Genomic DNA, 11,474 nt, shown 5'->3' with positions numbered 1-11,474 from the left:
AAAACGATGCAAAGGACGCGGTTAATTTTTTAATTTATTCATTTTATTTTGATGATCGTTTTTCTTCTATCTCTTCGATATAAAATTTGTATCTAACGATGCCACGCAGCGAACCATTTTCTCGCTCTCTTCCTCTCTCAGTCTAAACAAGGATCGTTATTCTGTCCGTTTGTCCGTCCTATGTACACGACTAGGTCTAAGGTCATAGGTATAGCTGTTAATATTCACTTCGCATTGATATAACGTGGGTGCTTGGCTGCGTTAAGAGATACCTAAAGCATAGATAGAGCGCACACATCTTAAAGTACAATTAGAACATCCGTTCGTCCGTTTATTATAAAAATTCTATCCATTAACATATCAAGAGCAATGCAAAAGCCTTGAATCTTTGACAGTGAATGTACAATTGTTCATAGAGATAAAACTAGCTACCAGTACACACTTAACGTAATTTTTCACTTAATGACATTGCACAGTCGCTTTCTCATTTTCATGACAATTTCTCGGTACTTGAATGCAAATTTTGTGATTCGATATTACAACAAAAAAAGAAACAAGAAATGACCGGCACCTTTAACATAAAATACGTAAAACTTAATAGTTATTTAATAATAGAGATAGTTAAGAGTGTAGAGGAATCTAGTGAAGACTACTAAGCCCTCAGAACCTTTCAGTTTTAATTGTACTTCAAGTGTTAGAGTGCGATGCAAATGTATCAACGCACATCAGTATATTCACTGTGTTCTAGCACAGGAATATTCAAGTATGCGTTTTATGGTACTCAAAATTCATGAAATTCATTTTCAAACTCGCGTTGTGTAGAATCGTAGTCGTGCGTCACGTTTTATCTTTGTGATTTAACTGTTCACGCGCAAGGGCTTCCACGAGGGATAGAGAAAATATTTAACCGTTCACAGAAAGAGAAAAGATTCCCCATTAATTATTTCGCGTCATTAAGGAGTTTATTAATTGAAGTCCCTTAAGCGTGAACTAATCAGACACTGGAAATAGATTCGTAACCATAGATCCTAGTTTAGTCTTATCGTCCTAGCTAAGAACACACGGTCTTATTAAAATCGTTTTATACCGGCAGTCCGAGCCCTTACTATCTAAATTAGATGCGTAACTCTCGAGTTTGTTTCCTCTTTTTTATTTCTTTCTTCGATATTTCTCTCTCTTCTCGAATCATCGACATTCATGGAAGCCCGTCGCACTTCCGTTATGTCGCGACGCGTAATTTTCTCTTGTTATTCTATTTCTTCGAATATATTCGCCTTTTTCAAATTCTTTGCAGCAAAACCCATCGCCAATTATGACTTGCTCACTGTATCCTGTATAGTTCATTCCACGACCTATTTTCTTCGCAAAAATACATCCTGTTGGATTTTAGTTGAAAAAAAATGTTAACCAACAACTATAAGAGCCATAAGAGCCTTTCATACGTTCATTCTCAATTTTGGACTTATCTTATATCGTATTCCTTTTTACGTTTCTCTCTACGTCGTGAGCCACCATTCTATCCCATAGTCTATTAGCTGTCTATAATATTTTGCGGTTGAATAGCGTGAATTCGTTTTCGATCAGTTAGGCTGCGTTATAATACATAATAGTATATCTTGATATCGCTTCCGGCCTCCCTTAGGCTTCCTGTATATCGTGCTAAGATTCGACAATCATCAACCATTAATGGCTCTTGATGTTGCCAAAAGAACTCTCTCTCTTTTTTTCTCTCTCATTCTGCAGAAAAATATCACTCTCGATCTTTAGACTCTTAACTGTACATCTTCTCTTTCAAAAGAAAAAGCAAAAGATTAAGTATTTTCACGATTGAAAAAACTTTCTCTACGATCCGTCAAACGAATCCTCGTGATGTCAAGGCAGCCAGCGCTTTCTTTCTCTGTGAGATTTTTAATATCGAACGATCTTTTTCTTTGCATTCTTTCCTTTTTCCTGGTAAAGAAAGTTCATGTCAAGTCTTTTTGCAGTTACCATTTCTTTAACAGACTTCCTAATACAGTTATCTTTCATTGTTCACTCGTGTTCAAAGATATGAAAACGAATCTTGAAGGAATTCGACATAATCCATGTAATTCTATCTTCTATTGGAAACGCACTGTTTGAACAAAGAGATTTTCATGATGCCTTAACTTTTTTTTCGTCTTTCATTCGGTGCCGCACTAAGAGCAGTATTACATTTTCATGTTGCAGATCTCATGTATCGTTTGTCCACAAATTGTATATTAAGAAAAAATTCTATTTTATATCGTATTTTCTTTTTGACAAGCCAGCTTCAAAATGACGCTTCTTAATGTTTTTCGTGATAAAACGTTTTCGCAAAACGTATTATATATATGGTCGCTATCGTGCTACTGATCGGACATGATCTGTTGGAATCATGCGCTCACGAGGCATTAACACTGGTATTCTTAGCTATCATTTTGTTGTTAAATATCGCGTTAATAGACAGAATTTTTCATATAAAATGTCGTTTCGCGATACGGTGATATTAAAAAGAAAGTTTGCCCTGTGAAAATGTATTGCAATATCAACGCAAGCAACAAGTAATCGTAAATAGTCTTCCGGGAACTGTAATCTTGTAACGTGAATCACCATTGTGATCTTTATAGATTTGCACATGTAAACAAGTTCCCTTCACAATACAGTTGGCTCCTCAACGCGATAGCTAAGGCTACTCATACTTCCTCGAAGTGTTTGGGCCTTCATGAACGATAAACAATAATAAGTTGGCATTCAAGGTTGAGACAAAAAAATAATTTTTAAAGCGACATCTACGAAATGAACGAGAAAATAGAGAAGGTAGAAAGAACGAGAAAACATAACTGGATTCAAGGAGATTCCTGGTCTCGTTAATGGCATGACCCCATGAGACCGGACAGAGTCCAGGCCGCAGCACGTTCGCTCGTCAGTCCTCAGAGAAGCTCCGTGCCATCGTGAAAGCGACTTTAAATTTAAAATTTCTCTTTATAATTCCTCGGAATAAGGATAAACCTCTCTGCCTTGACGCGCCTATTGGCTACTACTGATTGTGCGGTAGAATGACAGGTATGGTCTGCTGAGCACCTGGTGGAGGTTGCGGTGGTAGATACTGCATGTGCTGAGGCGGTATCATGTGTGGCGGAATAATCGGACACATCACGGGGTAGCCTGGTGCATGGCTCTGTGGTGGTGGCTGTGGATATGCCGGCTGCGGTGTTCCTGGTGGATTGTAGGCGCCAGGAGTGTGCGGTGGATTCGGATTGGCAGGAGACGGCGTCTGGCTGGGGGGCTGTTGAGTCACATGAGGATGTGGATGAGCGTGGGGTCCCATGTACTGAATTCCTGGTGCTTGAGGCCCGGGCGACTCGTGATGATGGTGATACGGCGTAGTCATATGAGGTGGCGGGGGTGGTGCCTGCACCATACGCACCATCTGCTGGTACGCCGTAGGCTGGCCTGGATAAGGCACCTGAAAGGGTGATGGATGAAGTGGTGCTGGTGCCAGCAATGGCTGACCTGTAGCTGCTGCGACTTGCATTTGGGAAGCAAGATCTGGAGCGCGATGCTGCATCATAGGAACTGTGAAGAAAATTATTACATCTTCAATATATTTAATAAGAATCTTGAGTTTCTGTAGATAGCAAGTAATTTGCTTCAAGACGTCAGTTTTATGTGCAAGTGGTTATCTTATTCTTACTGGGATTGTTCGTTGCGGAAGTATAAGAAGACAATGATTGCTGGACTCGTTTGATACCTAGATACTGACCCTTCCGGAACCTCGTGACCGGTTGGGCAGGAGGTTGAGTGAATGCAGTAGGTGGCTGACTGGTCATTACGTAGGCAGTTGGCATTACAACTGTCGTTGGCATTGTTGCACTTGTATACTGTGGCGTCTGCGGAGTGTGAGGTCTACTAGGAGTTGGTGTACTTGGGGAACGCTGAAAGCATACATCAAATTATCTTACACGTTTTTTTTATATTTTAGAAAAAAAAAAAAAAAAAAAACGAACAGTTCCCAATTTATATAAATATAAATAGAATAAAAAGAAATAAAAAGGAATGTTCTCACCGGTGTGAATGGTTTGGCATTGGGGTTGAACTCCTTAGCGTTGGGATTCAGTGTAGATTTCTTGAAGGCAGTAGTGATTTTTTCTACGGCTGGTTCCTGCTGCGTTTGCTGCATCGGAGGTGTGGTTTGCTGTTGAATCTGATGCTGTTGTTGCTGTAGCGGACTTGCAGGTCGAACGGGTTGTGGTCCCGGTGGTGGCTTGGCGGTAACTGGAACCTGTTCCTCCGGTGGTGGTTGATGATTGCTTTGATGTTGCTGTTGTTGCTGATGGGTTGTCTGGTGCGGCGGCGGCGGCGGTTGTTGTTGTTGCTGCTGCTGCTGCTGCTGTTGTTGATTATGTTGTTGCTGCTGCGGTTGTGGAGACTGATGTTGTGTATGTGTAGCTTGAGAATGTGCTTGCTGATGGTGTGGTTGAGGAATCTGTTGTTGCTGATGAGAATCCTGTTGATGTTGTTGTTTTCGACTCAGAGGAGGCGTATCCTGGGATTGTGTGTCAATCAATTTGAAGTCTGTTGCAAACTGCCTCAGTTCCGAGTGTTGTTCGTCTCTTCCACGCGGGGTTGATACCTGGCAAAGAAAGATAATCATTGTTTATTATTATACTAACTACGAAGTATGAAATCCGATTCGATTAATTTTGATAATATACCTTTCTGTGTTCCGATTTCAGTGGTGGTATCTCACATCGTTGACCGTCGACGGAATTCTGTTGCTGCAACGGTGGATGCTGTTGATGAGGCGACGGCTGCTGTGACTGATGTGAGGTTGTCAAGTTCGCCGGAGGAAATGGGGCTGGTGGAGCCTTGTCTGCTTGATACACTTGTTGTCTCCCAGGTCGCTCTCGTTTCTCGGCATTTAATTTACTAGGTGGCTGTTGTTGTTGCTGTTGCTGCTGTGGCGAGAAGGCCACTTGGGGAATCGACGGTGCTACTTGAGGTTGTTGTTGCGCCTGCTGTATCACTGCATACACATAAAAAAGATTGGACCAATCATGGTAGCTCAGTTAATTGAGGAGGTTTCGTTGTATAATACATACCAGGTACTGCGGCCACCGGTGGCGGTGGTTGTGTCGTTGGAGGCGGTACAAAAGGTGGCGGGGTGCTGTAAGCAACAACTATTCCACTGGGTGACATTCCCATGTTGAGAGGTACTGGATGTTGTACGGATGGGTGTGCAGTTTGCATTCCCACTGGAATGTTAGTAGACTGGGCGACGCTTACGTTGATTGCGGATGGTGGTGGCTGGTTGAAGACATTTTTACTAGTAGTAGGCCCTGGTGATGGTGGTGGTGGCGTTGATCGCATCAACTTTCCGGCATTGCTGCTTTTCCTTTTAGCAGGCGGAACGTATTTACCTTCATTGGGCCTCACCTTGCAAAAAGACAGACAATTCGTATGTTTTGGATACTTTCAACGATCAATCAGTTTTTTTTTTAATAAAAATTATATTGGTCATAATATCATAGGAAGAATTGAGCGTACCACCGCGGCGAACTTCTCTTCTTCGTCGCCGTTTTCCAGATCCAATCGTGCCTTGTAATTCGGCTGAGACTCTATCTCACTAGCTATTTCGCTAGCTTTTAATTCCTGATCCTTGTAATCCTTTGTGTCTTTGCGTTGGAGCGGTACCGTGTATTGAAGCAATGAAGGTTCAAACGTAGACTGTACCCCGAATTGCTTATTCGTACGGAACATTTCATCCACACCCCAGCCATTCTACACATAGAATATAATATTACATAACTGAGAATATTATTTATTCCAGTTAAGAGTTTACAAAGGAACTATGAGAGTGACTTACTGCAGTAACATCTAATTCCATGTCATCACCATTCATAGTAGATTCACTCTGCCAAGGTTCCAGCTCTTTTTCACCAACCATACCATTAAATTTACTAATAGCTGTGTCAGTTTGGAAAGTGTCTCTGATAGCATAATCCAAATCTACATCCCTGGCAGACATTGTGATAATATCCTGGGGCTTAAAGATCAACTTCTCCACAACACTGTCGACGCAAATTTTACCAGAACTGTCAACGCGATGAGCCATTTCCAGAACTACATCAAATTGACTGGAAAATGTACGAAACACTCCCTCGTACACTGAACCGTTTTGAGTTTGAATCTGCATTTGCAAACATTCATCTTTCATTATAAAACATATGGTGCACTTAAATCGACAGAGATAGAGATGTTTATTTAGATTTTTATTATATTCCAAGTTAGTATATTACCTGAACTATAATACCAACATGGCTGGTTATTGCATGCATGAAATGAGCATTGTTGTATACCCCTTCTGCAACCACGCACCTTTCTTGAGGCCCCCTAGGCCTTGGTGATCTGAAAGTGCATATTACTTTTATTTTCAATGCGATTCAAATATACAGTGATTTTCTGAAAAGGAAATTCTTATAAAATTGACAAAAAGAACACAAGACACATGTACCGTTATATTTACAGTGGAATACAGTTTATATAATAATTGTGTGTATGTGTATTACTAAAAAATAAAAAATAGTTTTGATATAGAAAAATATTTGAACTCAGTGAAAGGACAGCATAAAAAGTAATACCTTATTAGACATATGAATATATATTTCATATTGTCTGTATCTTTTATAATATCAAATTAGACATTGGTAATAAATACAAATCATAACTAGGACATGAGTAATTCTGTCCATTTGCACCAATTATTATCAATAATCATTCATACACAGTCGTAATGGTGCTAACATTAACAACAATGTAGCAAGAACCTGTGAGACAAAGGATACCTATGGTATCAATACAAAGTCTCTATTATCATTGAACTTCAGATACTTTTCCCTTCAAAACAATAATAAATAAAAAAAAAACAAGAAAAGTATTTGTTCAAGAGGTTTCAGTTAGAGAGGGCCTGCTTCATCTAAAGTGAAACCAAAATTCTGATGAAGCAAAGACTTGCCTGGTGGGATTAGTACGATTTTTCCTTTTACTGTTCATTTTTCCAGCCGACGACGATTCTTCGTCAGTGGTCGGTGGATTTTTGCCGCCGGTTTGCTGGGCGCCTTCTCGTTTCCTAGTGGGGACCGGAATTTTGGCTAATTTCTCTGTGACACCTCACGCTAAAAAATACTCTGCTAAGAGAATACAGCGGTTGGTCAAGGGATGACGTTGGGAAGCTCAAAGAATGAATTTCAGACGACTTTCGCCCGTAGAGGTTAAAGGTCGAGTCGCGGAGTCCTTAAGCCAAAGAGGTTGACAAGAGATGCCGTGGCTCAGAATTGGCAAACGGGCGCAAATGTATTTTAGGTTATAAACAGGCTAGAGAAGCGTGTGCGACGACCAATATGAGGTGGACAACAACAAGGGCGGTACAAGGAGAGATCCTCAAGATGCAATTATAGTAAGATGTGAATAACTACTAAAATACGGTTTCAGGGAGGACGCACAGTGGAACACGAGCTCGCACGAAAGACGATAGCTCCGTGTCGCGCGTGACGTAACTTCTCGGCTTAGTGCTAGTTGCCCATAAGGATTTCCGCGTCGACGAAATGGCAAGCCGCGCGATAAGAGCCTCGATCACTGATTCCAGCCGCGATTGTGCACTCGTCTTTAATTAATCAACATGTGGTAAACGGTAAAACTCAGCGTAAGTCGCCCGATCGGCCCGATCCCGGTGACTGTCCGATCTGCTCGCCTCCTAGCGGCAATCTTTCGAAACTCACCCACCCCAGTCATTTCAACGAATTCCATGTAGCTACGTCACTGTGTTCACAGTAAAGGCCTCTTCACGAGTATGCAAACGACTACCTTCCACAAATACTTTCACTAGCAGCACATACGTGCGCTTGCTACAATTTTCATGGTTAATGCATTTTTTTACAGTGACGAATTCGTTGGGCTACAATACGACGTCGAACAACGATTCTTTTCGATCTTTTCACTGCTATCAAGTCATTTATGTCTCCTTTTAGTCGAGCCTTGAGATTATTTCTGATTAATTTTCTACTGAGGATATAGAACGACAAGTTCACTGGTCTTATCGCCATTCGAGATAATCGAGATACATGATACTTCACTTTGATTGTATGCGTCGATGCAGCTATTATATATATTCTAATGCACAGATTATATTTCCTTAGGAAACTGCACTGGGTAGCAAAAGTTGTATGAGCATGTTAATGTAACTGGCATTATATATAATTTTATATAACAAGAAAATCTTGAGGTGTTTTTAATGACAATTAAGTGAGAAAGGAAGCTAACGTAAAGTACTAATTGTAAATCATTTAGAGTCAATTAGGCGTTTTAACGGTCATTTCAGTTTTCTTATTGGATGTATATTCGCAATGGGAAACGGAAGTGTTGAAATTTAACTTTTGACTCTTGGGAATCCCCGAATATTCCCGCGCGGCGGGAAAATCAATACTTGCGCAACGTTAAGCGCACTGAGCGCATGAGCCAGTATTGCTCTTCTGTTCAATACCTGCTCGACTCTCGGGCGTATTGTACTACCTGCACTGGTGAATAATATTTCATCGAACAGTTTCATTCACAGTAAATCACTGAAATTTAATATAATCTCTGTAACTACCAGTGAAAAATATGTCTGGTAACAAGTGCGTGAAACCGCCTCGCAAGGCTTATACAAAGGAACCACACGAGATGACCCATTCGGAGAAGCTGAGACTTATTGACGATGAGCTCAATTCATTTTACAAGTAAATATAAATTTTATTGCATTTAACATTAAATATTGTTATTCTTTCTTATTGATTGTCTTCTTGCTAGAAAAACAACAATTTTTTATATTTTATCATAATATCCATTGTCTTCATTTGTATAAAGGTACTGCCAGCAGGCCGGCTTCACCGAGGAGGAGATGGACATTATTTGCCAACCTCTAGTGGCCGCAATGCGTAGATCCTGGCTGCAGCTTGTTTTTCGAGCTACTCTGATCCTTATATTGCTAGGAACAATAGCCTGTCTTGCAGCTCAACTCGACTTTGTGGGCACCCACTTTTCAGCAATTGGTCGTCTCCTGCTGATCAAGGTTCTACCAATCTGGAACTGGCAGCCCCTTTATTATGAAAACTGTATGATCAACAATCCCTTCTACAATGACTATACCATCACCGAGGAAGACTGTGTGGTAAAATCAATGGTAGTTCCATTCGGTTCAAGATCCATGCGATACACTGCTTCCTCTTCAGACATGCGAGGCACTGGAGACTATCGATCGTCTATCGGATGTCCGTTACCGTCAGTTGGTCGACAACTACCTGAGCAGGGATGCACCAGCTATCATCACCGATGCCATGGACTCCTGGGCGGTCATGAATACCGATTACTTTTGGTTTGACAATATTACTCATGTGCGTAAAAAAGTTTAAAGTTCGCTATAACGGATACCGTGGCATTATTTTATTTCGAAAATTGACAGGCCTTTATTTCTAATTCTAGTTGTATTTGGAGAACGAACGTTTGATGGAGACGGTACCCTGCGCACTAACATCTAATCTACGTACCGGCTCCTCGGACCTCGCAGCGTTTCTGCGAAGAGTTCATTCACCTGAGGTCGCCAAGTGGTTCGTGCATTGGCAGAACTGCGACATCAATGCCGTCAAGGTTCTTAGAAAATATTACCAGAGACCTTACTTCCTCTCCAGCACGGTTTCGCCGGCTCACTTCAATTGGGTCCTTATGTCCTCGGACTACAACAGTCCCAGTTACAAGAAAGTGGAGTTGGACTCGGGGCTGATTGCCCTTGCACAATTGAGAGGTGCCACTCAGCTTAGACTGACTCCAATAAATCCTTGCAACAGTTCCTGCCCTGAGTTAATCGCAGATTTACAACAAGGCGAGATGCGTGAGTGTTCTAATTAAAAATAAAGATTCCTCGTACTTTTCTACACATTTTAAAATAATATTTAACCACGATTCTTCTAGTGGTCTTCACTAACCTGATGTGGACCTTGGAGTATGCCCCAATGAGAGGCCTCGATAATATAGCAATCCTCACAGAAACTGTATGGGAAGAGGACATGTAGAAAATATCATCTTCTCGAAAGGGATATACGTACCATTTAGGTTTGTCTTTAATGATGCATGCATCACTCTACTCTTTATATAACATTGTATCCGTAAGAGTGAAAATATATTGAATCAGCTCATTACAGAAATTCTTGTCAATTTTATTCAGTGTACCCAGACCACTGTTAACTAATCTCTACGAAAAGAGACCATCGGCACCCTATCTAACTGTATACAGTGACTGAGAGTCTTATAATTATTCGAAAATGAAAAAGCTTTGAGATTCTCTTGAAAATATTAAGCTCCCGAATTGTCTTGCGTAATACCTTTATTTTCCTCTGAATAATATTCTGATAGTTACTGGTCTCAGATAAGACTCAGTTTGTATTGAGCCATTTATAATTTCCCCCAGTTTTCTAAGATTCATAGCAAATTGATTAGGTCGAGCAGTAATCATCTCACTAACATTGGTCATGTCCTGTGGTCAGTTTTGAATAGCCCGCATGTCCTGTGGTCGGTTTTGAATAGCCCGCGAGAGGAGAGAGCCTGCAAATAAAATGCGCGCGCATTCGCGTCCGAACGTCTCTTCTTCGTTCGAAGAATTTCTTTTTCAAGACATTTTTTTTTTAGAAAAAATAAATAAATATTTCGCAGAGTCGATTAAAACATTTCAAATGGACGTTCGACGCAAAGCGTATGGGGTTCCAATGTGTCATGAGTAACAACAAACAAGATTCCATTTTATTAAGTAATCGTTTATAATAACATTGTATTCTTGAAATACGTTTTCTGTCGATCTTATCTCACACAATCATATATATATATACAGGGTGTTCGTTAAGAGAGAGAGAGAGAGAGAGAGAGAGAGAGAGAGAGAGAGAGAGAGAGAGAGAGATACATATATATATACAGGGTGTTCGTTATGAAACGCACTGTAGTAACATCGTTGCATTCCTTTTCAAATTCTAATGAATACGTGTATTTTCATTTTTTATTTCATATATCAAAATTTCGAGATAATCAAGGTTGAAGTTGCAGTAATGCGACCAATCAGAACGCGTTTAAACGGAGCGTAGATGACGTCGCGAGCCAGCCCGCAAGGCCTGCTTACACTAGGCCAATAACACTAAGAGTATCGTCGTTGTGTCCCTGTTTATCTGCATAGTTTATCTGCATATAATTGAGTAAGATACAAGAGACGATACTCTTAGTGTTATTGGTCTACTGTAAGCTGGCCTTGCGGGCTGGCTCTGGACGTCATCTACGCTCCGTTTAAACGCGCTCTGATTGGTCGCATTACTGCAACTTCAACCTTGATTATCTCGAAATTTTGATATATGAAATAAAAAATGAAAATACACGTATTCATTAGAATTTGAAAAGGAATG

General features: G+C 40.6%; 2 protein-coding genes across 5 annotated transcripts; one reads left to right on the top strand and one right to left on the bottom strand.

Annotated features, from left to right (window-relative positions):
• Positions 1 to 21: 21 nt before the first annotated feature.
• Positions 22 to 7,826, bottom strand: LOC107266715 (ataxin-2 homolog). Of its 3 annotated transcripts, none has more exons than XM_015737477.2 (9): positions 7,016 to 7,826; positions 6,300 to 6,408; positions 5,867 to 6,190; positions 5,548 to 5,781; positions 5,103 to 5,436; positions 4,716 to 5,026; positions 4,067 to 4,633; positions 3,752 to 3,935; positions 22 to 3,576 (listed from the first exon to the last, which is right to left on the bottom strand). In XM_015737477.2, exons 1-9 carry the CDS (start codon positions 7,051 to 7,053, stop codon positions 3,038 to 3,040), a joined length of 2,640 nt encoding a protein of 879 aa, XP_015592963.1. In that variant the 5' UTR covers positions 7,054 to 7,826; the 3' UTR covers positions 22 to 3,037. The 3 variants fall into 3 exon arrangements, with proteins under 3 accessions (XP_015592963.1, XP_015592964.1, XP_015592962.1); XM_015737478.2 differs by having other exon boundaries at positions 3,764 to 3,935; positions 7,016 to 7,824; XM_015737476.2 differs by having other exon boundaries at positions 3,695 to 3,935; positions 7,016 to 7,823.
• Positions 7,827 to 8,325: 499 nt separating this feature from the next.
• LOC107266717 lies at positions 8,326 to 10,448 on the top strand. 2 transcript variants are annotated; one of them, XM_015737481.2, is made up of 5 exons: positions 8,326 to 8,774; positions 8,902 to 9,149; positions 9,238 to 9,428; positions 9,517 to 9,922; positions 10,003 to 10,448. In XM_015737481.2, the coding sequence occupies exons 1-5, from the start codon at positions 8,659 to 8,661 to the stop codon at positions 10,101 to 10,103; spliced, it is 1,062 nt and encodes a 353-aa protein (XP_015592967.1). In that variant the 5' UTR covers positions 8,326 to 8,658; the 3' UTR covers positions 10,104 to 10,448. The 2 variants fall into 2 exon arrangements, with proteins under 2 accessions (XP_015592967.1, XP_015592966.1); XM_015737480.2 differs by having other exon boundaries at positions 8,506 to 8,774; positions 8,902 to 9,205; positions 9,267 to 9,428; positions 10,003 to 10,446.
• The last annotated feature ends 1,026 nt before the right edge of the window (positions 10,449 to 11,474 follow it).

This window comes from Cephus cinctus, unplaced genomic scaffold (assembly GCF_000341935.2).
Source record: "Cephus cinctus unplaced genomic scaffold, Ccin1 Ccin1_scaffold0330, whole genome shotgun sequence".
Lineage (NCBI taxonomy): Eukaryota > Metazoa > Arthropoda > Insecta > Hymenoptera > Cephidae > Cephus > Cephus cinctus.
This window is presented reverse-complemented; position numbering and strand designations above follow the sequence as displayed.

Excerpts from the sequence above, each read along its gene's own strand:
- LOC107266717 (XM_015737480.2), top strand. The coding sequence starts at position 8,659 with ATGTCTGGTAACAAGTGCGTGAAACCGCCTCGCAAGGCTTATACAAAG. Across the intron at positions 8,775-8,901 it reads GAGCTCAATTCATTTTACAA|GTACTGCCAGCAGGCCGGCT; the intron begins GTAAATATAAAT and ends ATTTGTATAAAG. Across the intron at positions 9,206-9,266 it reads TCACCGAGGAAGACTGTGTG|ACATGCGAGGCACTGGAGAC; the intron begins GTAAAATCAATG and ends CTTCCTCTTCAG.
- LOC107266715 (XM_015737476.2), bottom strand. The coding sequence starts at position 7,053 with ATGAACAGTAAAAGGAAAAATCGTACTAATCCCACCAG. Across the intron at positions 5,782-5,866 it reads TGGAATTAGATGTTACTGCA|AATGGCTGGGGTGTGGATGA; the intron begins GTAAGTCACTCT and ends TTCTATGTGTAG. Across the intron at positions 5,437-5,547 it reads AAGAGAAGTTCGCCGCGGTG|GTGAGGCCCAATGAAGGTAA; the intron begins GTACGCTCAATT and ends TCTTTTTGCAAG.